The sequence below is a fragment of the Trichoderma citrinoviride genome (assembly GCF_003025115.1).
Source record: "Trichoderma citrinoviride strain TUCIM 6016 unplaced genomic scaffold BBK36scaffold_2, whole genome shotgun sequence".
In the NCBI taxonomy this organism is placed as follows: domain Eukaryota; kingdom Fungi; phylum Ascomycota; class Sordariomycetes; order Hypocreales; family Hypocreaceae; genus Trichoderma; species Trichoderma citrinoviride.
This window is the reverse complement of record NW_020194710.1, coordinates 884,915-908,850: the sequence shown is the minus strand read 5'-3', so window position 1 is coordinate 908,850 and position 23,936 is coordinate 884,915. Positions and strand designations below refer to the sequence as shown.

The window sequence follows — 23,936 nt, the reverse complement described above, 5'->3', positions numbered from 1 at the left end:
CCGCCTGTGAAATTATTCACGTCGCCATGGAGAGTGGCAACGGCTTCCTGTGGCGCAAGTTGCCGTTGGTTCTGTCATTTTTCACATCGCCTTGTCAGCTTTCACGTGTCTCTCGCCGTGAATCTGGCACCCATCAAGTACGCAACGGCAGACACGCAACAGGGCACCTCCATAGATTCAGGGCCAGGGAATACGCGTTACAGGGGCCTGCACAAACCTCGATACCATCTCGCCGCTGCACTCTTCGCCTGGGATCGCCATCAGCGCCGTGCCAGCCTCCCAGCACATCTCCAGCGCCTCCCCCAATGCTCTCGCTATGGCTCTCGATCCCGGTCTGTGGCTGCGAGGCAAGGGTCTCGTCAAGCTGTTGTCATTGGTCAAAGTGCCCGGTCAGCGCGCGCAAAAAGCAAGCAAACGCGGGATGCATGTCATGACCCTGGTCTGGCCGTGGCTGATGTACGTACCGCTGCAGGCAGGAACTCTGCCTTCAAGGCCTCGAGGATGAGCTGGCTGTCTTGCGATTCGACCGTCTCTTCCAGCAGCAATTGATCGGCTCGCGTGAGCGGCCGTAATGGTGACATTATGATGGCATTTTCTGCATGGTCTTAGGGAGGAGACGGTTTGTTCAGAGGTTCGTTTCGCAAAAGATCTGGCGGGGCACGTCCAAGTGAATGCGAGCGACAGTGAAAGGAAGCCCCCGAGTCTCGACGCCACAGTAACGCGCTGTCACGTGCGAGCAATCAGTTGTTTCTCCTGGTACTTCTAGGCAACCACTGACTTATTGACCCCTTTAATGAGTTGTGGCTTAAGTTAGGCAAAGAATAGCTTCAACTTGACGTTTGAATGGACGAATCAACTCGATGATATGGAACTGGTACGCTTGCTTAAATGTCGCTCCTTATGCTACCTCTCCACTAAAGCAATTCCCTCCAACATAAATCCCCCCATCTAGTATGCCATCCATCATATACAAAAGACACCGGGTATACATCTCATCTATTCCATAACTCTATCATGAAAAATCATCGTCATCACTCCCCCAATCACCCCCAGAATAATCCACAGGAGACTTGCCCGCCCACTTGTTATCTTGCGAAGCTGCAACTGGCCTTGTCGACGCTGAGCCTCCCGAGAACAGCGGAGCGGGAGCCAAGTCACTCGGGTATTGCTGCTGAGCCATTAGAGCCCCTTGTGCCGACTGTCCACCTTGAAAGTTCATAGGAAACTGCTGGCCACCGGCCTGCATTCCAAACTGATTGACACCTGGAATTGGCTGCGGAATGGGTACCGGAGGGAACGTCTGCTGCGGCTGCTGAGCCACCGGGCTCTGGACCGCGGATTTGGAGCCGCTGCTCTTGAACCACTTTCCCCACGACTTCCTGTTCTCTTTGCCACTGGACGTGGGAGACGTCTGTTGAGGTGTTTGCAGTGGTGGCAGGGGAGCGGGTTGTGCTGATGAAGGAGAAGTGGGAAGAGCCTGAGGCACTCTCTGCTGAGGTGGTTGCTGTAGCTGATGTTGCTGCGGTTGAGGCTGTGCATGCTGACCAAGTGGTTGGAATCCTTGTATGGGCATCGCATGAGACTGAGTGTGGCCTGATTGCACGATCGGGCCTCCCAGACTCAAAATAGGAGCTGGCTGTGGCGCAATGTTGATATGGGGAGCTTGACCATAGGCCAATTGCTGTCCCTGAGGGGGCACCTGATGCTGTACTGGCATTCTTTGACCTTGTGGAACAGTTTGCTGAGCTGGCTGTTGCTGGCTATTCGGAGGTGCTTGCCAGTTGGACTGCAAAGGAGCCGGTGGATGGCCCTCTCGAGCAAGTTGCTGTTGCGGCGCGCCCTTGTTTGGCGGGGAAGCAAGTGTGTCGGGAGGCGGCGGCTTGGTCAGAACCTTTCTCTGCTTAATCTTCAATGGAGACACGGCTGCGGCGCCATGATGCGTCTCGTCATGCTCCTCAATACTAGTCAGGAGATGACTGGAAGCCGATGGCCCGACACCCATGGGCGACTGCGGTCCCATCTGGTTGGGCGGCACATCAGTGAAGGATCCAGTATTCACCTTCACTTGACGTGAAGATTGCGATCTTTGCATTCCGCCTGGTCTCTGATCTGGGCTTGGTTGTTGCATCTGAGCATGAGATTGGGGAGACGTTATCCCCTGCGAACTCCCCGACATCACATTCGCCAGCTGCTGCTGCGGCATCGAGTGTCTCTTCGACCGATCTTGCGTCGCACCAACAGGAGGGATGTAAGGGAGCTTCACGCTAGAACCTGCAGCACCGCCAGAGACAGGAGACTGTGGTGGCTCCTGGGGAGGAGGTCTTCCTATAGATCCATTCGAGGGAGGTACCGAGGATGAACCCTGAGAGCTCGGCGTGGAAGCGAAGTAGGAATTTTGAGCATTCTGCGATGAGAATGAGCCCATAGATCCTCTTCGTGACTCAAGCGGTGAAGGTGTTTCCAAAGGAAGGGCCCCGGACGATAGGCTTTCGGAACGAGATCGTATAGGCGACACCGGTAGGATCTCGTCTTGGGTTGCCCGACGCTGGATAGGCCGTGGCTGCGGTGGGGGTGATTGATAGCTCGCAAAATTAGCATAAACGCCCGGATAAGTAACGCTTTGTGGTCTCGGCGGCTGGGAGTTTTGAGCTGGGGAGACACTCTGTCGCGCATCGCCACCCGGCTGGTACGATGGCCGACGTTGCTGCTGAAGCTGTTGTGCCGGCCCAGTTGTGGCTGAACGGGGCGCCGTTCCAGCTGGTACTATCACGGCTCCGGAAGGCGGAGGACCTGTCCTGATGGGTAGCTGCTGCGGCCGGCCTGGAGTTGATTCCCTTCGTTGATGCTGAAGAACAGGCATTGCACTTGCAGGCCTCATTGGCTGTTGGCTCTGGAGCGGCCCATACGGGGCTATTATTGGCGGTCCATCATCGATTGGATATGGAGCTGTGGAAGTACGAGCAATTGGTGGATGGGGCATTGTAAGCGGCTCTGTTGGATAAGGAGGTTCGGCTGCGACTTTGAGTGGAACTGGCGGCACAGCATATTGCTGGGAGATCTGGAGATTGGACTGTGGAAGACCCGGTGTTGTCGTGTATGGTCTCTGTATAGGAGCTGGAGGCTGAGCCGTTGCAATGGCAAAGGCTTGCTGAGCTGGAGCTGGAGGGTTCTGCGGTGCATATTGTTGGACAACCGGTGCTGGTGCGGGAGCCGGAGCCGTGGCTGCAGCTGGACCTGGACCGGGGGCCGGGGTCATGGACGGCGGGTGTTGTCCATGAGCAACGAACTGATACCCAGATGCCCGAGTATCTTTCATGGGAGTTTCTGCACTGGATCCCTGGTCCAATCCTTTGACAGCAGCTTGTCGATCGGGCGACTGGCCCGGTCTTCCCCGAGCAGGCCGGAGGACAGAGGGATACTTGACCACGGCAGGTCCAGAGTTATCCTGAGTAACTGCATCATTCTGCCCCTGGGCCGTCAAAGAAGCATTCGGCGTCGTCGCCAGCGGTTGCTGCTGTATACCAGAGTTTCGAGGCGACCCGTTCCTAGCTGGCTTCAGTACAGACGGCACTCTCCTCTGATCCACCGGCGGCGCAGAAGCAGTACTCGGCCTCATGCTCATATTGAGCGACGCCTCTCGCTGCAATGCGGGACTCATGGTCCGCACCGGAAACGAGTTGGTCGGCTGAATCCTCTGCTGAGGAGCTTGGCCCGGCGCATAAGCTTGATAGTCATCTTGTGTCTGGCCCCCGCCCGCGTGCGCATTGTAGACTGCACTGGACTCTCGAAGTGTCGGTTTCCTGGCAATCTTGAAGGGCGTCGGGGCATCACCACTCTGTTCCTGGGTCGGACTCTGAGCCTCGTTCTGCTGCTGCCGCCGCAGCTCTCTGTGTAATTCCTCTTCTTCCCTCCTCTTGCGCTCTTCTCGCCTCCGCTCGACCTCACGCTGTCGCTCTTCTTGCTGCCGCCTGACTTCCTGTCTTCGCAACTCCAATTTCTGCTCCTCCGTTATCCTTTCTGCTCTGACAGCATCCTCCTCCGGTGGTGTCACGTCAGCCGGCAATTCTACAAAGCCAGGCCGCGGCTCTGTTTCAATTGGCGCCATGACATAGTTGTCCGCCAGCTCAACAGGATCCGGTTCCATCTCCGCACGAGAGGCGCCCGTATGTTCTGTCGGCATCTCGGGCACCGTACCCACGGGATCAAACTGCAGGCGCATGGGCACGGCAGTCTCGGCCGGCAGCTCAAACATATCGTAACTGTAACCTCCATCAATCGGCGCGCTCGCCTCTCCCACAATATCATCTCCCACGATGAATTCCTGCGGAGGCACCACCGCTGAATCCTGGTGGTTTATTAGAGGCGGCGGCGGCTCAACAGCTCGTTCGTCCACGGCCGTCGTAGACCCACGGGGAACCGTCTCGCTCGTCTGGACCATCGGCGTCGTGTTCTGGCTTACCAGAGGACTGACACCTCTGATATCCGTCTGCTGTCCACTACCCAGCTCACCTCCCACCACCGTCCTCCTCGCCGCCTCTTCCTCCTCTTCCACCAGCGGGCTGACATCTGTATACGTCCCCGGCCCCAGGAACATGAAGTTCTCCGGCTGAAACACCCCCTCTTCCTCTGCCTCCACCTCCGCTTCCGCCGCCTCTGCCCGAACGTCCTCGTCCCTGACAAAGTCGTCGTCCCAGACGGCGCTCACGGGCCGTGCCGTCGCCGACATGCGCGCCCTCCATCTGTCCCTGTCCTCTCGACCCGTCTGGCCGGGGACCCCGCTGACGCTGGCATGCCGCTTGACCTGCTGCTGCGACTCGAGGCGCTCCTCGGGCGCGAGGTCCGGCGCTGGCGACGAGATGTCGATGTAGTGGGGGAACTCGTCGCCCGCCTTGGGGAAGTGATACTGGACGTGGCCGGTGGGCTTGTAGCGATAGAGCCATCGACTGCCATCATAGTCCCATTCCCAACCGGCGGGGAGCGTCGCCATGATCAGGCGCCACTGCTGCCGCGCTGCTTCTTCAATCCAACGACCGACAAACGCAGAAGCTGCCTCTACCAGCCCGTAACATGAAGTAGAATTTGAAGAAGAGAGATAATATGTGTCTCGGTAAAGTGTTGTATTTCGAAGCGGGTCGTTTCTCGTTCAGCCGCACCGCTGTCGCATCGCCACGCAAGGGTCGTCCACAAGAAGCATAGGGAAGCGCCGTATTATTCGATCGCCAGATAGTCCCCCCAAAGATCCCAAGAATAGAGGGTAAGTGTGCAATGTCTCTCGGAAGCCGTGATCTGTCCAGAAAAAATCCAGAACAAAAAGCAAAAAGAACAAGAGAAAGGAGAACAGACACAGACAACAACTTGCGCTGTCAAGGGTTCGAAAAGAAGAAGGAGGTAAAAATAAATATAGAATGCTGACGGACAGACAGCTGAAGATGATCCCGCTCCAGCTTCCTTTGCTGGGACTAACACCCCCAAGCCACTGCGGCTGGGGCTTGATATTGGGCTATTGGCTGCCGGGCGGGGACTCCAGATCTATCTAAGCTATGGACGCCTCGTTGGGCCGCACCTTGGGCGAGACAGCTGGCCTCTAGTCCGCTCCCGGACAGCTTCTCTGATCAGCAGGATTCCTGCAGGAGGCGATCCTTTGTTGACTAGACTCCCTGATCTGTCCGTCCGTGCCATGGGCCAATAAACTTGTACTATCATGACGGTCTCCTTTGTTCGCAAGTATCCAAGTTGTCAGCATCATTCGTACCTGGGACAACCGTATAAGCCGTCATCTCAGTCATCTACACGGACCAGCATTGACATACCAGCCAACTGTCATCACCATCGTCACAGCCTCAAGGTAACCTTGTAGAATCTTCTCCTGTTCGGCGGAGTGAGTATTATTCATTCATTCCATACAGTCTCCTCTAATATGCATGTCGTCCGAATCATTACATGATTGAGGCATATTTCGCTGCCTTCATCCCGCCAGCCATGGCCGGCAAGCATCACGGTATCCCTTGTCACAAATCAAACCTGCTGCGCCACCAGTATCCCAATCCACAACCTGCTTATGGAATTGTCATATCCTGCAATGCTAAGCTTGCCATAGAAAGAAAAACAAAAGAAAGAGAAATATTAGAGCGAATCGCTTAAAATAGAATCATCCAATGCCAATGCGTAAGGTTTGATTCCAGCAAACCGTTCAATCTATGCTCTTGCCTCATGAAAGAAAAAGGGGGGGAATCGCGAAGAAAGAGAGAATAAGGGACGTCGTAGTCAGCTTCGCCGATGAGAAACGGCACGAAGCCCATCGCGGGATTAGACCATGTCCCTATTGCTTTGGGCGCTCCTCGTCCCACTTCGTGCGCGTCCAAAGATGCGAGACCGTGATTGCGTCTGAGAGTCGGCCGATGTGACAGGGGCAAGCGCCGTGGTGGACGCACGAGCAGTTGCTTCCTCCTCCTCCTGAAGTCCTCTCTCCTTCTCGCGAATGCTGGCCATTCTCTGCATGTGGACGTGTTCTCGTCGTTTCTCGAACACGTCTTGGAACCCTCCCGTGACAGGCTCCTGGTTCGGCACACTTCGAATACTGCGAGTGCTAGAGGAGGCTCGAGGACGACCCTGAGGCGTGCCATCGTTGGGGTTGGGGTTGTTGTTGTATGCGGGCGGTGCAGGCAGATTTGCCCAGTACAGAGGATGCTCGCGACTACCGCCAGGATCGACCCGCAGCGGCGCCTCAATGCCCACCTGGACCATCTGATACATGAGTTCCGTGACAAACTTGTTATGCCGGTTCAGTCGAAGAAGCTCATTTTGGAAGCTGCTCTTGTGGAAAAAGACCATGTTCATGGTGCACGATCGTACTTGGTTGAAGCCGGTCATTTCGGTGATGATGCTCGGCTGATAGTCCCGCTTGTTGTTCTTGACAAATTCCAGCATCCTAGCCTTGAGCTCCTCGATCAGGTGACCCGGTGTGCCAAATCGCATCTCGAGGGGAATGACATCCGAAAGGCCATTGGAACGCCGCTGGTTGAGAATGAAGAGGGTGTTGAGGATCGAGTTTGGGGCCTGAACAATGTGACCCTGCATCTTCTTGAACTCGGTGTAGAGCAGCGAGATCTCTGTGACATAATAGTCGTCGCCCGTCAGCGTCGCTCCAGTGTTGCCGTAGATGGTAACCCGATCGCCCACATCGAATGGGTGCTTGATAAACACGAAGATGATGGACTGCAGGAACTCCTGGGCCGTCGCCTGGAGCATCCATGCCAGGCCGAGGATGGAAGAGCCCGCAGATGCAAGGCCGGCGGCTGTCGAGTCGGAGAGAATGGCGACGAAGACGATGATGGCGATGACCACAATGAGGAAAAGGAAGACCTTATCGAGCTTCTTAATCACGGAATCGAGGTCCTTGAGAGATGCGGCAATAGCTTTCTTCTCCAAATGGATCTCGTTGCACACGGCCTCGAACTCGTCCATGGAGATGTCGCCGTTCATGTCCTTGTCGAACATGCTGAAAGCCGCCTCAGCCTCCTCCATACTCTCAAAGGCAACCTGCAGGTCCTCCAGATGCACCGTCTCGCGGCCCTCGCGTACTACACTCCGATAGATGAGGCGTGCAAGCGTGTGCGCCGATGCGGTGTTGCGTAGCAGCTCGGCTACAATCTTTCGAGGATGGTTGTTGTCGGCCCCTTTGCGGCCCAGAATATCGTTGCCAACTCTGCCCGCAACGTGGCCAACCTTGCCCAGCACATGGCGGGCGTTGTTGTGAAGAGTTCTCATGGGCGTCTGCATACCGCTACCGGAAGCATTTCCACCGCTGCCCTTCCAGAAGCTATCTGTGCTTTCAAGCTGTTTTTTGGCATACTCGAAAAGGCACACCAGCTGGCGGATGTCTGCCTTGTTGTTTTCGATGCGAGTGGCGTACGTTCGCTGATGAAAGCTTTGGGCGATCCACTGGATGAGAATCTTTTCCACAAAGTTCAGGGTCGCCAGCACGAACAGCGAAATGATGACTTTGTTGACGACGCTGATCCAGTGGATGTGAACCTTTCCCGACTCGCCGTCCGGAACGGGGGCGCGATGGCTGTCCATGGTCGGCTTGAAGGAGACGAGGATGGCCAGGAACCACAGAAACATGGCCGTGTGAAGCTCGAGACGCTGGCCAATATCCCGCCACTTGGGGGCATTGGTTGATCCGACGACTCGGGCGACGGCGTGGAATAATGGCGGGATGAGATTCGTAATCATTCGCGTCACCCAAAGCGAACACCACACAATCTCCAGCCAGATGCCAAACCACATAACGTAGACACCTCCCGTACCGCCCACGGCGTGCTCGGTTCCATTGAACCTAAACGTACCGAGCAGGACGGGAGCGAGGAGCAGGGCAGCGCCCGGGATGAGGTAGATGATGTATCGAAAGAATCGAGGGAATTTGCTGATGAATAGCCACAGTTTATAGAGCGCAGCATCCGTGTTCTTTTTCTTCTCCAGCACGGGCTCCACGTTGTGCTGGTTGAAAGCGTCCTCAGGCTCGGGGTTGTGATGCCTATTCCTCGTCCGGGCCTTGGACGCTTGGTCATGCTCTTGGTTAGAGACCAGACGCTCAGCGCGAAGCAACTCGAGGTCGTCGTTGAGACGGTTAGCCTCAGCCCGCTGATTAGTCGGGGTCATGCCGCCATTGGAGTCGTGAGTAGGGGCCAGGGTGTTGAGGGTGTTGAAGGTATCGAGGGTCGGCGCCTCGTACTTTTCGTCGTACGGCTCGTCAACCTTGCCGTCATCCGACTCGCTGAATTGCTCTTCTATCCGGGACATGTGGTGCTCTTCCAGCCGGTTCCCGTGGTGCTCGTCGCTCCGGTTGGTCTCTGACGATGCACGGCGCGGGTGAGAGGGCGGAGGGCCCGCAGGGGCGTGAGGATCTGGAGGAGCTGGGGGAGCTGGAGGAGCTCCAGGAAACGGCTCTCCAGCCATGGTGAGTGTGGATGATGAAACTGTCCCGCAGTTGCTGGAAGCGTCGATGGCCGCTGGCTCGAGCTAAACAAAGAGGATGGTGGGTAAAATATGGGATAGAAGAGACACCGTCGACGACGGGTTATGTATAAGAGCAGAAGATCAGATGCCAACAACAGAAGAGAGACATGTATATACTGTAGGCTATCCAATGGGTAAATGTGCTGTTGATGTGCGTGCTAGTGGTAGTAGTACTCGTAAGAATGGCTGCCAGACATCGGATCCAGCGGGAGGCTCTCCGCAAGCCCGCGCTGGCTCTAGAGCGATAAAGTAGCTGCAGCACCCGATGCTGGAGATGCAAGGAACATTGGTCCAGCCGAGGACAGGCTCAGGGTTCAGGTTCAGCGGGCTGCCGAGATGATCGGCGTGGTGTTTGTTGGCCCGAGTGACGGCGCCTGTGGAGCGAGTGACGAAACGATGCCGTTCCGCTCTGCTGGGGAGCGAGAAAAAGGAATGAGCAGCTGGGAAGGCGAGAGACAAGAAGGACAAGAACAAGCTTGTTATTAAAATCCAGACGGGCCACCGCGGGAATCCACTTGTTTTAAACAGCAAATACCGAGACGGGAAAGGGATCGTATGTGCATATCGAAGGCATTCACTGAAGGGTTTTTTTCCTCCGCCTGATGGCCAGCTCGCCAGCACTAATACCGACACGACTAATGCGGCTCCGAAACAATCTGCCCCCGTCGCGATGTCGCCCGTTCTGGAGTCGCTATCATGCCCGTTTTGTTCCCCCCTGTGGCGTCTGGTGGCGTCTGGTGCGTCTGCAGCGCCTTCAGGGCCGTCCTGCAGCCACCAATGCGCTCTTGTGCCCTCCCAACCGCCTCAACTTGGCTCTATCGCGAGCCTCTTTGTCCACTAGCGCCGCCCATTTCGAGGCGCCACGGAACAGGGAACAGCTCCGGAGTGCCTGTTGCAGCCTAGCGCTGTTGTCGCTATGCAGCATGACAGAAGACGCTGGAATCTCTTTGCCCACCACCAAACCACCTCGACCTTTTCCCATTTCTGCCCTCGAGAAATCCGCACGTCGACGAAGCCCTAGTGGAAATCTCCAGAATCCCGAGGTCGACGTGGAGCCATAGGCCCACCGGCCGCTGCAGGATTTCCTTGATTTCCCCCCTTCAGCTTTTTTTTGATGCTGAACCTCGACAGGGTTGCTGACGATCGCGGTGGAGCTTCAGGATGCGGGACACGCTGGAGCACGGGGATTCGCATTCACCGATATATCCAAGAGATTGGCTTTCTTGGCTGACTCGATTTGCCTGGGATCCAGACGCTTGTGCGAGGATCCTGCTCGAGGACGGCAAGGCGGTGGTATCGAGGCGGGGCCCTATCGTGCGAGAACATGCAGGTGGCCGCCGCGCAACAAACCATTTGCTTGGCTGATAACGAGATGCGTGATGGCTTCATACGGACCTTTGACCGCGTCTGCTGATGATCGGCTGCGCGCATAGGCTAGGACTCTGCTACTGCATGTAGGGGCACACTTGTCTCTGCGACTCGGTCTGCGCTGGCCGCGGGAGGGCATGTCTCCATGTCGCGACACAGCGCCGCACACATTACTACCCGCCGCTTCCGCCCTGCTTGAGTCGCAGCTCCGTCGCGGAACCACCTGGCACGACGCTGCGTCAACGTCCAGCCTCAGGGCCTCAGCTCGGCTTGGCCACCGTCCGATCCAGCGCCGACCTCTCACTGTGCTGCCGGCCGCGCGTGTCCCCCGGCTGCCCAGTCCGGGCCCGGATCTCTAGACTGTGGGAGCGACAATGCCCGACATGTACGCAAGCCTACTTAGCTATGGCTCCGGATCCCCGGTGCCAAGAGCCATCGTCGGTCCGTTGTCAGTCGCAGATTAATTGATTGCCGAAGCCATGACGACGGACCGCACAAAGATTCGCTAGCTGGCCAGCAAACCGTTATCACGTCAGTCCAGGCGCTGGCGTGGACAATATCTGACCGGCAAACGAGACGATGATGCTGCTGATGGTCAGTTTATCGGTGCTTTTTCTCTTCCGCTTTTCTTTTTCTTCCTCAACAAGCAAGGCAAACTTCTGTGTCTCGGAAAGATTACATACTCGGGCCTTTCCTTACGGCTGCCAAGCAAGCCTCTCAGCAAGACGGCCCTGTCAATACGAGGTCTAGTGGCAAAGACAAGCTTCTCGGTTTGCTCTGAACTGTCCACCGGGCCCGCTACAAATCGAGATTGCCCATCATGACATACATCTACGCATGCCCGCCCGATCAAACAAGACAACTATCATTTCTGATTTGACCATGGTGCTGAGCCCCTGCATGAATTCACATGCTTGTTTGACGCGCCAAGTTTGGAGGGCTGTTTAGGTTTCTTTCCTGCTGTTGTCATCGTGCTTTCTCCCCACTTACCCTGCATATCTTCTCGATCAGAAGATGCTTTTTTTAGAATGTACGGGATTCACCGGATGCTAGTCTAACTGGTCTCGGTATCTACGAGTATATCCTTCATGTTTATGCCTAGCAGGTTGTGCATTGGTTCGGCATTCTTGGACCATGCCGAGTTTGCGTTGCGCTCCTCGTCTGTTTGTCTACCACCTGGCTAAGCATGATTTGACCAGACTATTTGCTTCCAATATTGACAGCTCTTCTGACGCCGAGTATCTAGGACGTGCGTCGTACACCACAATCGATCAGTTACTACGACTAGGATACCGGGCGGCGCTTGTTTCATGCGACTCAAGAGAGATTATATACGATTCACTCTTTCGCTAGAGAAGCCAAGACGAACCTCCTCCGACAAGATGATACCGATCTTCCACCAATTACGCCTCGAGCATAGGGCTAGGCATCCAGTGTGGAAAGTTCCTCCTCGATGCATAGCTGAGGTTTGACAAACTCAGGGCCAGTTATTACAGGCACGTTGCCAAAGCCACTCACCGGACCATGCACGGCCTGTCCCGATATCTCATACAAGCCCCCCCTGCTACGGACAAGCATCCGAGTCTATTCAGGCTGAAGCCCATGTGAACGTCAGTTGTCGTCACATGGCAGATTGATTGCTCTTATCGCCTGGTTACTGTTGGGCCAACCCCTCTTGGTGCATGGTGATATTGAAGAGATCAACTGCATACACAAACTCAACAGCAACACCACCTCGAGCTGAACTCGGAATTGTCTTCAGCGGTCCGCATCCCCCCACTCTGCGCTACTCCATCTTGGGGTCTCCCAGATGTGTTCGACTCAGCCAAATGCCAAGGCCATCTACTACGCCGTACACAGCGTTCTTAATTGGTCCGAACGAAAAGGGTCTGCCAGCGCATTCTGCTCGTCTCTCTTCTCTCCGCTCTTTTCCTTACTCAAGCCCCTATTTTGATGCAATGACACTGCACTCACAAAGGGCGAAGAGGCGCCTAATTAAGACACCACACTCCGCGGGTAATAATCAGTCACATCATCCACGTTGGAACCGATTTAACCTGTATTTCCTACGTGTGAGAATCCAATTTCGAATCCAACAATACATCATACCTACCTGCGTCCCCCAATAAAGTCAATTGGGAAGAGACACAAAAGAATATCAGCTTCTGACCCCCAACAAGAGAGGCCAGCTTGGCCAGCCTAACAGAACATTCGACGCCAGCAGCAGTGCCTGAGTCATGCGTCCCCAGAAGCCAAGGGGTGATTACGTTATGATTGAGTCTTCTTCCTGACAACAACGGCCACTACTCGTTCATTGAGTCCACTGATATGAATAACTGGTTCTAATGGACTCACGATACTCGTGAGAGTGAGATTGAGAGTGATAGTGAGTGAGTGAGCGAGTGAAGTAAAGGGCTGAGAATGTGTAAGTGCCCAGTGCTTATTCTTTACGTCTATAGATGTTGCGCGTCAACCGCATTAGATGGGCGCATGCCGATGCCAAGCGACACCAGTCTTCTCCTAGCCGGATTATTTTCTCCTTGGACAACAAAACGGATAGCAAAGGGATAGCAATCGGTCAGTTGTACCGGCAACGGTCGAACCAGATCGCTTCATCATCAGCCCCAACCCCGCGCATCCCATGTGGCACCCAATATATCCCCTCCCATCCCCATACTATTCCCCTCATTCTGCCTTTAATCTGGACATCTCCGCATTCTAGACGAGTCATATCCCTGGTCAAGGTGCTTTAGGCTCTCCCAATTCTACCACAGGAGGCACACGTTAACAAGCGAGTGGTGCAGCCAATGCGACTATCTGGAGTCTGGATTCGTTTATCCCTTCCGAAAGGGCTCATGTAAAAGGCTCATCTGCAAACTGATTGGTGCAGGACGTTCTCGGTGGGAGGGACAATGATGCCATGATGCCGTTGCACGCCCAACTGGAACACGAACGCAGACGGCTTCTCCATCCGTTGCTGGGTGGTGAGTTGCAGGAGATTTAGTCGATGCTCGATGTTCAATCGCACGGGTTTGCTCGTGATAATCACGATATACCGTGCTCCGTTGTGAAGACATTGGATGCTCTCATTCATGTTGTTGTTCAATGCGGTTCGAACACGGTTCTGACTGCTGTCTGCTGTTGAGATTAGGTGCTCCGGAGCAGAGATTAGCTCTTTCCTAGCGGGCCTCGTTAGAACGCGGGGTGCAGCCGGAACCACTAAAGCCTTCCAATTCCCCCAGGCCGGGGAACCGTTAGTGGACGGCGGGCCACTAGACCCCCACGCTTCAGTGAGTGCCGACGCCTGAGCAGCTCCAGCCGTGCTAGAAGCCGATCCATCAGCCGGGACCTGAAGCTCGGATTCCGTCCATCCTCCCTCTTGCGTCGTGCAAGTATCGAGTACAACATACAAGCCAGCGTGTGTATAAAGGCACGGACTCTGCCTCCTGCAGCGACCATGAGCATCCTCTACCGCATCCCCCATCATCGACAACAGCCAGCATGCAGGCATCCGACGACGACAAGCAGCCGGCCGAGGTGCAGCACTCGGAGCACGCCCAACTGCCGGGCTCGTCTCGACAACCTGAGGCTGGCAAGCCCGCCAACAAAGGGGCGGATCGTGCGCTGGCCCTTATTGGTCATGAGAAGGTTGACGTCTCCGAGGAGGAGAACCGCCGGATCCTGCGAAAGACGGATCGAACCATCCTGGCAATCCTGGTCTGGGTTTACTTCCTCCAGATATTGGACAAGAGCGTCCTAGGCTACGGCGCAACATACGGCCTCAAGGACGACGCGCGCCTCAGTGGCGGCCAATACTCCCTCATCGGGTCCGTCGCCCCCATCGCCCAGCTGGTCTGGCAGCCGTTCTCGTCCTACCTCATCGTCAAGGTGCCTCATCGCATCTTGATGCCCGTCCTCTGTCTGGGATGGGGCATCGCCCAGACCTTGATGGCGGTGTGCAACGACTTCTCGGGCCTCATGGCCACTCGCTTCTTCCTTGGCCTGTTCGAGGCTGGTTGCTTGCCCCTGTTCAGCGTCATCACCAGCCAGTGGTATCGGCGAGCTGAGCAGCCGCTCCGTGTTGCCGCATGGTACGGCACCAACGGACTTGCTACAGTCTTTGCCGCCGCCGTGAGCTTTGGGCTAGGCCGCATTGAGTCCGACGTCTTGAAAGAATGGCAAATGTAAGTGCATATGATGATGCTGCTGGCGAATCTGCCATGATGCGAAGAGTTTGACCAACACAACATGTACAGTATCTTCCTCTTCGTCGGCCTTCTCACCATCGTCTCTGTTCCTATTATCTACTGGAAACTGGACAACGATATCCCCTCGGCGAGATTCTTGACCGAGGAGGAGAAGCCCAAGGCCATAGAGCGGCTTCGCGCCAATCAAACGGGCACCGGCAGCCGAGAGTTTAAATGGCACCACGTTGCCGAGGCTGCTCTAGAGCCCAAAACCTATCTGTGGTTCGGCATGACGCTGTTGCTCAACGTGGGAGCCAGTGTCACCCTCACCTTTGGTCCTCTGATCATCAATGGCCTCGGCTTTGACAAGTACAAGTCCAGCCTGCTCAACATGCCGTTCGGCGCTCTCCAGACAATTCTCATCCTTCTCGCCAGTTACTTGGCCCAAAAGGCCAAGATGAAGGGAGCCATTTTGGCTGCCTTCATGCTGCCGGTGCTTGCTGGTCTGGTCATCTTGTATTGCGTTCCTAGAGGTACCGCAAGCCAGGGAGCATCCCTTGCTGGGTACTATCTCCTGGCCTTTATTTTCGCGGGCAACCCGCTCATCGTCACCTGGATTGTGGGCAATACTGCCGGGACGACGAAAAAGTCTATCATCATGAGCATTTACCAAGCGGCCAGCTCCGTGGGCAACATCCTCGGTCCCATCCTATTCAACGACAGAGACGCACCCGAATACAAGCCCGGTCTCCGATCTTGTCTGGCCGTATTCGCAGCTTTAATTGGCGTGATTCTGATCCAGTGGACCAATCTCGTGGTGCTCAACAAGGTGCAAGCCAAGACACGGGTGCGCAATGGAAAGAAGGCGGAAGTCATTGATCGCTCCATGCAAGAGCACTACCACTCAGCCAGGCATGAAGACGGTGTGCTCCAGGATGCTGAAGGTGCCGACGAAACAGACGATCATACTGGGCAAAACGCCTTCTTGGACCTCACGGATCGTGAAAACGACGAATTCGTGTACATTTATTGATGAGGCAACAGAGGCTCGGGGTTCTTGAAGGCGAGAGCAACCATGCTGTCTTCCTAGTGAAACACATCATATTTTAGCGTTACTGTTATTATTAAATTTCATTCCATATTACTGCCATGGAACCTTTGCAAGCTCGGAGCCGCATGGTGTTTCCTATATTTCCGATATGATTGAGCTGAGAGATCCGTTCCCGTTCTATATGCACCCATTGCTCCTTCTATTTATCACTTTTATACACGTTGACAATATTTGTTTAACCGCTTCACGACTTGCTAAACAGACCCTGAGGGCTCGCAAGTTTGGCCGCGAGGATGGTAAGCCCACCAAACAGGCACATGGCACCACTGAACATGGTAGCCTCGAAGAATCCCGCATAATGGCTCACAAAGGCACCATCGATAGGAGGCCCGACCAGTGCTCCGAGAGCTCCCAGGGCCAACCCCATGCCGGTGTAAGTGCCGATGTCGCGTGGGTCGGGGCTACAGCCTGTGATGGACACGGTTGCTCCGGAGATGAGTGTGCCAGAGGTGAAGCCAAAGACGGCAGCATAGACGATGATTGCCGCGTTGGACGTGGTCGAGTCCATGCAGAAGATGACGACGCTGGTGATGACGGACCCGGCGGCGTATATGTTCAGTCGGCCGTACTTGTCCGCCAGCACGCCTGGGATGATGCGGCCGAATGTCGACGCGCCGTTGAGGATGGCGGGCAAGTATCCGGCGAGCGTTGCGCCCATGCCTCTTTGCACGGCATACGTTGGCAGGAAGATGATTGGCATGAACATGCCGATGAAGACGAAAAAGGCCGAAAGGATGAGAAAGTCGTACTTGGCGTCGCGAAACGCCGAAGCAATCCAGAAGCTCGTCGTCCTCGGCGGCAGACGCGGCCTGACGACGGCCAGGGAAAACGCCATGAAGGGCAGCATGAGGAAGCCGATGATGCGCACCGTCCAGCCGAAGCCGAGGGACGTGCTGTTGAGCATCTTGGACACGGCAATGGGCATGACGATGCCGCCGATGGAGGAGCCCGAGATGGCGACGCCGAGGGCGGCGGCGCGCTTCTTGTCAAAGTACTGGGAGACGCTGGCCATGGCGGGGAACTGGAGGAAGGCCATGGCGACGCCCATGAGGACGCCCTGGACGAGCATGATTTGCCAGTACGCTTTGCAGGCGCTTAGGATCATGACGGCGAAGATGTAGAGGACGGCGGCTGGGAAGATGACCTTTTTTTCGGTGCACGGTTAGCCTTGGGGAAGGGAGGCTCTATATGTTGTGGTTGAGGGGGATGGGATTAGAAGACAACGTACCATGGAGCCATAACGATCGAATAGAGGACCTCCGACCATGCCCACGAAGAACTGCAGAAAGGCAGACAGGGAGCCTATCCAGGCTACGTCGTCGGGAGAATGGTCACTGAGCTGGTGGCTCAGGTAGTACTCCGTAAAGGTGCCAAAGGAGTTGGAGAAGCCCAGGCAGCAGAAGAAGATGGAGGCGGCTCCGAAGGCGACGAGCCATGCCCTGAGGCCGCCGTCGGGTGCTGGCTCGTGCTCGGCCAAGGACAGGGACTGTCCTTGTTCAGAGCCGGTTTGCTCTCCTGTGGACGGAGGCTTTTCTTCCAGCGGAGTGGCTGACATGACTGGAAAGGCTCACGGAATCGACGTGGTGATGGTTGTCGGGGTTGTAGATGGTTGAGAAGACTGCTGTATAACCTCCAGGGAGATGCGATTGATATTTGAACTCAGAAACACGCATCTTTATAGCAAACTGAGAAGTCTCCGGATTCCACTTTCAAATGCCCGACAATTTACACTCGGCCTCAATCCGCGCTGAACAAACCAGCTCATTCCAGTCCACTTTTCGGAGAAGGATCTGACGATCTCGCTTGGTTCCGCGATATTGGTCGCGCTTCTCCGTGTAAGTCGGCTGTTACCCAATCGGGAAAGATGCTGAATAACAAGTCCGAAGTGATGATTATCTTATCAATCAAAAGCCCGCTCCGGTTCGGATTTAAGGTCCTCTTTGAGGAAAATCCCGAACGCCCCTGAGGACGACGAGACGTCACTCCGAGCTTCAACTTCCTTTACCTTACCCACAGCTCATCGTCGTGCAGTTAATGGGGACGTTACCCAAATTGGAGACCGGTCACTGAAAAGCAGGTTTGAGACTGTACAATGAATCAAGCACCCAAGACGGTGGTCGTCCAAGTAGAGCGACGACGACGCAGACCAGCAATGTAAGACTGCCTCTCAACTTCAATCGCGTCTCATATCACAAAAGACTCACATGAAACTCCAGATCGTGCGCCCTGTGTAGGAGGCGCAAGCTGAGGTGCAACCGTGAGCGGCCCTGCAGCAACTGCATCCGCTCCAAGACCGAGACCTGCGTCTATGAGAACCATCACTTGGGGCACCAGCCCGGACAGTCGCCCACGCAGAGCCAAGTCGGCGTCTTCTCTGTCGAGTCTCGGACTCAAACACAAGCTCAGAGCTCCAGCAGTCCGAATTCAGTGCTGAAAGCAGGAAGCACCATCTCAAATCCGTCATCCAGGAATCTCATAAGCCCATTGACGCCCAAAAGCCAGGATGACTCGATTGCCAACGTTAGCCTTTCCGAAGCAAGCAACGCTGGCCCTTCTGGTCTGAATCAGTCCCAGCTTGCAGTAGAGCCTCCGCCAAGGTCTACAGACGCAAGCCCCGACTCGGATTTCCTTGCCAAGGCAGTTCACATCACTGGTGGACTCATTCATTTCCATCGTGAGGACAACCCGGTGGACGCGGCGAGTCCCAGCCTTATACGGAGTGTCACGCATAAGAAGCGCTTCTTTGGACAGACTCATTGGATCAATGTCTTTCAGATGGTAAGCAGATAAGTGCACTTGGCCGGATATATCCAGAGCCTCGAATTGGTATAAGCTCGAACACCGCTCACCTCACTTTCAGTTCAAAACCATGTTTGTGATGAACGAGATACATAACCTGGAGACGAAATCCAATGTATACCCGCTGCTACTCAAGTGCAAAGCCCTAGGCAGAATCATCAAAGCCAACAGGACCCCTGCCTGGCCGACCATCCCAACAAGAGAACTTCCCGAAAAGGAGGTGTGCGACAAGCTCATTGAATGCTACCTCGAGACAACAGAGAGCGTCTACAGAATCCTGCATCTACCTTCCTTCAGAAGAGACTACGAAGAGCTATGGGAGCCCGGAGCCTATCCTGACATGGCATTCATCGTCCTCGTCAAGCTAGTGCTGGCCATTGGCGCAATGTCGTACGACGATGACTTTTCCATGCGGCCCTTGGCGATCCGGTGGGTGTACGAAGCGCAGACGTGGGCAGCGGAGCCCGAGTTCAAGGCTCGGCTGGGCATCCAGTTCATCCAGCTGCAGATATTGCTCCTTCTTGCGAGGGAGAACGTAGGCGTCGCTGGAGACTCGGTCTGGGTATCCGGGGGCGAGTTGCTCAGGAGGGCCATGCACATGGGCCTGCATCGCGATCCGCATCACCTACCCAAGCGATCTCTCTTCGCAAGCGAGATGCACCGGAGACTGTGGAACACAATCATTGACATTTCCTTGAGAATGAGCTTGACATCAGGAGGTCCTCCGCTCATTTCCCTTGACGACTTTGACACGGAGCCTCCGGGCAACTACGACGATGAGCAGCTCATGACTGAAGGCGCAGTCCCAAAGCCTGGAGACGAATATACCAGCATGTCCGTCACCATCGCCTTCCGACGGACATTTCCCACTCGGCTCACCGTCCTCAGGTTCCTCAACGACCTCGCCTCATGCGGGACATACGAGCGAACCCTCGAGCTCGACGCCGAACTCCGCTCAGCCTACAAAACCCTCTGCCAAACCCTCACGAGGTTCAAATCATCCCAGCCCGGTCAATCATCCGGCCCTTCCGCGCTCGCCCTGCGCATCGTAGACTTCACCATGCAGAGATACATATCCGCCCTCCACACGCCCTACCTCATCCCTGCCCTGCGCCAAACCAAGTACGCAGTCTCCCGCAAACTCGCCATCGAAGCCGCCCTCAAGACCTGGTCCGCCGTCTACCCTTCCTCGGCCATCATGGCGCCGCATCACAGCCGGGAAGACGGCTTCGGGTTTCTTCAGGGAGATCCCCTCTCGCGGCTTGCGTGCTGCGGGCCGGGCTTCTTCAGGATCGCCTCGTTGCAAGCGAGCCTGCTCATCTCCGCCGAACTGGACAACCAGCTCAGAGAAGAGCAGGGGCTCGTGCCTTCGCCTCTCCGAGCAGATCTCATGTCCGTCATCAAAGAGTCCAGGGAATGGTGTCTCCGCTCCATCGAGGTCGGCGAGACCAACGTCAAGGGCTACCTCGTCAGCTCCGTCATACTCGCTCACCTGGAGGCCCTCACGCGCGGCCTCGATCCCCAACAACTACCCCCCGTGTTCATCAAAGCTGCCGAAGAGTCGGTGGAGAAGTCTCTCGCGATATTGGAAGAGAAGGCGGGAGGACAGGGTCAGGATCGAGCAGTGGATGCTCGGGAGGAGATGGACATGGTGGGAAATATACGGCCACAGAGCCCCGATTGGGATTTCTTGGTGAGCTTTGGATGATATCCCACCCCTTTGAGTTCTTCTTGATGTTTATTTTGCTGACACCCCGTCTTTTGCGAATCGATGTACAGGTCTCGGACGCTCTGTTTGCGTACAATGCTGGGATGGTTGAGCCCATGAACTGGATGTTTAGCGAAAACGTCCGGTAAAAACGCCCACTGACTAACAACTTGTACTAACCAATACCTTATTCGAATAATAAACTCTCGCCTCTCACGATTCATCCCAGTTATTGTACATAAACCATACCATAGACAACGATGCCAAGACCAATCCAACGATTTCTTTTGTTTCATGGAGCGAGCAAAAACTGTATGTAGCATTCTACCGACAGGAATCGTCAACAACGCAAATGGGCGGATGGTTTAGTGGTATAATTTTCCCTTAGCATCTTGCAACCTGGGAAAGGTCCGGGGTTCGATTCCCCGTTCGTCCAGTTGTTTTTCTTTTTTTTCTTTTTCGCCTGTTCCTTTTCATCTCCTATATCTGTTTGGTACAGGTTTCTGAATTCTTCTCTTTTTATTCCCTCTTCTTTCCTCTTCTAGAGTGTAGAAGGACTGGATTAGCGCCGGTCCGTCGAGATAACCTTGACGTTACTGTACACGGAGGCTTTCTTCGACTATCCGCCGCTGAGATAAGCATCTCTCATACTGGGTAGTACCTAGCCATGGATCGCTCGTGGACCAGGTAGACAACGGCTTCATTAGTTTGCAGGAGATGAACTCAACCCACCCTTTTCCGGCGTCATCCGGGACTCATCCAATATCCAAAAGCTCATTGTTACTTAGAAGGGGCAGACAACCGCTCACCGCTTCGCACCATCCATTGCTCTATAGATTGATAGCTTCAGCAGTGCTGGCAAGTTGGGAGCGTCGTCTAGCGTGAGTTTGTCTCAATCCAGATCCAAGCCCCTATCGAGAGTGCCTTAGTATACTTCGTATATACTATGTATGTACCATTCGACTTCAAGTGAGGGGCTGTTGACTCAGTAAATTGCGATGGATATGGCGACTCATGAGTCCCAGGTCCCTGCTTGTGCATGCAGGGTCTTGCGGAGCAAGTATTGAGGTATGCGTTGCTAAGTCATACTCGCTCACTCTTTGGGAGAGCTGCACACATGGACTCAGAGCCCAATTGTAAGTGCAAGCAAGGCAGGGCAACAGGACTAGACATCTTCCGGGTTAATGTGGCTTGAATGAGTTGTCGTACATACTTTGTTGACGTGCGGGATTGTTTCGAGAAGGCATTGGCAAGTATGGAATACCTGCCAGAACCCTTTCGTACACACTCTTTTGCCCAATAAGCGCATGTTGTCTCGTCCTTCGGGGTCCGTCCCTTTGACAAGGATCCCGCGGAACAGGATGGTGGGGGAGGCGGAATGGCGGGGTGCTCGGGAAAAGCCCCCCAAGAAGCTTGACCAAGCCATAGCTCCGGCCCAGCAGGAAAGCTGTTCTGGCATCATTGATTCGGTTAGGCATTCGTATGCCGGCCTTTGTTCGTATGCAACTCCAGTCATGCCACATTCAGCTGCTCAGGGATTCCAGCATAATCCAAGCCAGGGAGGACACCCCTCATGTAATACACCCCTCATCTCAATGGCTCCTCGTCAGGGAATCCGTCGGGTGAGAAACAATGGCGCCTCTGCCCCCCTCAACTCCGTCCTTCCCATGCGCCACTTCGATAGGATATGACGTTCGCAACCGCTTGGAGTCAGGGGGAACGAGGACGGGTGACCTGTGAACGAACCCATGGCCTGGGCCACAAAGGTGCCGAGCTACTCCACGATTAGGGGATGCTTGCCATGCAGCTGTGTCTAGCTGGGCCAGCATCCGGCTGCTCTCTTGCGTGGAGACCCTTGGACCCCGTTTGCCACACTACGTAAGGTAGTAGGTGCTGTGAGCCACCAGTCGCGTTATCAGAGCTCTGGAGCTGTTGTGAGGCCAGATCATCAAGATGTGCGGGAGTTGGACGGCGTCAGCGTGTCCACGCATGGAGCTCGCCAACGCCCCTTGATCCACGCTGCTACGCCATTGAAACTTGCCAAAATAGCAACGCAGTAGTCTCGAGGGGGGTAGTCGTATGCGTAGCCAAGGGGCAAGTGGCTGTAACGTAGATCATTGGGCGTCCTGAGAGCGTGAGGCCTCTGACCCCTCTTGTGAGTGTGGCAGCTCCAAGCTTATAAATAGCCCTTTGTTCGCCCTCAGAACCTTCTTCCTCTTCTCTCCTTGAATCAAGCACTCTTAATAAAACCACACACACATCTCTAAACTTCTCTTCATCATTCACAATGGGTTGGTTCGACGGTATGTTGAGCTCCGGAAACACCCATGATGTCATGATGTCTAACAGATATGCCAGACGACTCTGAGCAGGCTCAGGCCTACGAGACGGTCACCCAGCGACCCCACGAAGCCGAGTGGTCTCACGAGCTCATCGGAGGCGCTGCCGCTTATGAGGCTGCCAAGGCCTACGAGAACCACGTTGCCGAGAACGGTAAGAAGAGCCTTCCGTTGACCTTTGCCTGACGCTTCAGAATCTGACTTCAGTTGCTTAGGCCACCCCGACGAGCACGCCAAGGCCAAGGAGATCCTCGCCGGTGTCATTGGCGCCTTCGTCGACCGTGAAGTTGAGACCAAGGGCCTTGACTTCATCGACCGTGAGAAGGCCAAGCGCCATGCACAGGAGCAGGCCGAGGCTCAGCTCAACAACCAGTACGGAGACCGATGGTAAATACAGTCAGATAGAATAAAATAAAAAATATCGACGGTATGATTCGAAACCAATCGTTGCCGTAGACGCGTGTCTCGCTGCGGGGTTGTGTGAACCCCTCCATGAAGCTCTCCCTGTCAACTCGTACTCGTAAGCTTTGGTGTGTCCGTCTGTCGGCGCGATGATGCTATCGGCTGCACCTGTCTCGCAACTGGCCAACTAGGGGCTCGTCAACCGTGTTCCAGCTGCAGGAAAGGTACGTATCTGGCCATGGAGAGTGCCTGGCCGGTTGCGTGAATTGTGATGCAAGTTTCGTCGTAAACCAATATAATCAGCCCCTGGGCCGCAGTGACGCTGGTGGTTGGCTAGCCGGAAGACGATTGCCGATTAGCTCCAAGACCGCTGCATGTATGGTGGCTGAGAAAGCTTGCTTGCTGAAGAAAAGCTGGGCCAGGACCAGCTGGTGGATGAAACGCTCAAGCATCTGCAGCAGGAAAAGGGTCTCTCCATGCATTCATTAGCGGGGTTCGGTCGACCTGAGCCACAGCAGGTGGATCGAGCCAGGCCTGCGAGCTTGCCGTGTATCCGGAGGAGCGCTGCGGAGGCACGGTCGAGGCACACCGCGTCTTGTCGAGAGCTCTGCGATGGTCGAAAGCTGGTCTTTTCTGGGCCGTAGTCGCGCCAGGCGCCGCCAGCTAACGTGGCTGGCCACTGAAGACGGGGCTTCGGGTTGCGCTAATGGGAATAGCAGTTGGGCGAAAGAGGCCTCACTCAGCTGTTTCTGTGCTGTCATCGCCATCTGCCTTGAGAGCTCCGTCGACGAGGATGAGACGAGAATGCTTTTGAGGTTGGGGATATCGTCGTTGAAGTGCTGAACAAATCTAGTTGTGGTTTCAAGCTTCGTGCTGTAGAACGGTGAGCTGTGGCAGAAAGACCCCAAGCGCCCGCGGACTATCGTAAGTTCCGAAGTGCTCGGTACAAGCGCGTTGTACTTGGTCTCGATCGCAGCTCTCATGCATGCATCATGTCTATGACG

The 23,936-nt window shown here is 55.2% G+C and overlaps 6 protein-coding genes and 1 non-coding gene across 7 annotated transcripts; 4 read left to right on the top strand and 3 right to left on the bottom strand.

Moving 5' to 3' along the window:
• Window positions 1–3,486: 3,486 nt before the first annotated feature.
• BBK36DRAFT_1187410 (hypothetical protein) lies at window positions 3,487–4,994 on the bottom strand. The gene is made up of 2 exons (XM_024896533.1): window positions 3,762–4,994; window positions 3,487–3,705 (listed from the first exon to the last, which is right to left on the bottom strand). The coding sequence occupies exons 1-2, from the start codon at window positions 4,985–4,987 to the stop codon at window positions 3,546–3,548; spliced, it is 1,386 nt and encodes a 461-aa protein (XP_024752842.1). The 5' UTR covers window positions 4,988–4,994; the 3' UTR covers window positions 3,487–3,545.
• A 1,312-nt stretch (window positions 4,995–6,306) lies between these two features.
• On the bottom strand, window positions 6,307–8,802 carry BBK36DRAFT_1165779 (hypothetical protein; the record flags this gene model as incomplete). Its single annotated transcript, XM_024894820.1, has 1 exon — window positions 6,307–8,802. One exon carries the CDS (start codon window positions 8,800–8,802, stop codon window positions 6,307–6,309), a length of 2,496 nt encoding a protein of 831 aa, XP_024752841.1.
• A 5,085-nt stretch (window positions 8,803–13,887) lies between these two features.
• BBK36DRAFT_1111614 (MFS general substrate transporter) lies at window positions 13,888–15,606 on the top strand (the record flags this gene model as incomplete). The annotated part of the gene is made up of 2 exons (XM_024889719.1): window positions 13,888–14,570; window positions 14,643–15,606. 2 exons carry the CDS (start codon window positions 13,888–13,890, stop codon window positions 15,604–15,606), a joined length of 1,647 nt encoding a protein of 548 aa, XP_024752840.1.
• A 262-nt stretch (window positions 15,607–15,868) lies between these two features.
• Window positions 15,869–17,239, bottom strand: BBK36DRAFT_1110298 (MFS general substrate transporter; the record flags this gene model as incomplete). Its single annotated transcript, XM_024889570.1, has 2 exons — window positions 15,869–16,828; window positions 16,913–17,239. The coding sequence occupies 2 exons, from the start codon at window positions 17,237–17,239 to the stop codon at window positions 15,869–15,871; spliced, it is 1,287 nt and encodes a 428-aa protein (XP_024752839.1).
• A 1,314-nt stretch (window positions 17,240–18,553) lies between these two features.
• BBK36DRAFT_1110786 (hypothetical protein) lies at window positions 18,554–20,340 on the top strand (the record flags this gene model as incomplete). The annotated part of the gene is made up of 2 exons (XM_024889629.1): window positions 18,554–20,176; window positions 20,263–20,340. The coding sequence occupies 2 exons, from the start codon at window positions 18,554–18,556 to the stop codon at window positions 20,338–20,340; spliced, it is 1,701 nt and encodes a 566-aa protein (XP_024752838.1).
• Window positions 20,341–20,545: 205 nt separating this feature from the next.
• BBK36DRAFT_t37 lies at window positions 20,546–20,627 on the top strand. Its single transcript has one exon. It is a non-coding gene; the product is annotated as a tRNA-Ala (tRNA).
• Window positions 20,628–22,471: 1,844 nt separating this feature from the next.
• BBK36DRAFT_1134239 (hypothetical protein) lies at window positions 22,472–22,949 on the top strand. Its single transcript, XM_024892239.1, has 3 exons — window positions 22,472–22,494; window positions 22,550–22,684; window positions 22,746–22,949. Exons 1-3 carry the CDS (start codon window positions 22,479–22,481, stop codon window positions 22,919–22,921), a joined length of 327 nt encoding a protein of 108 aa, XP_024752837.1. The 5' UTR covers window positions 22,472–22,478; the 3' UTR covers window positions 22,922–22,949.
• The last annotated feature ends 987 nt before the right edge of the window (window positions 22,950–23,936 follow it).

Excerpts from the sequence above, each read along its gene's own strand:
- BBK36DRAFT_1187410 (XM_024896533.1), bottom strand. The coding sequence starts at position 4,987 with ATGGCGACGCTCCCCGCCGGTTGGGAATGGGACTATGATGGCAGTCGA. Across the intron at positions 3,706-3,761 it reads TCCAGTGCAGTCTACAATGC|CTCCTCAGCAGAGGATTCAG; the intron begins GCACGCGGGCGG and ends CGCCGGGCCAAG.
- BBK36DRAFT_1134239 (XM_024892239.1), top strand. Across the intron at positions 22,685-22,745 it reads GAACCACGTTGCCGAGAACG|GCCACCCCGACGAGCACGCC; the intron begins GTAAGAAGAGCC and ends TCAGTTGCTTAG.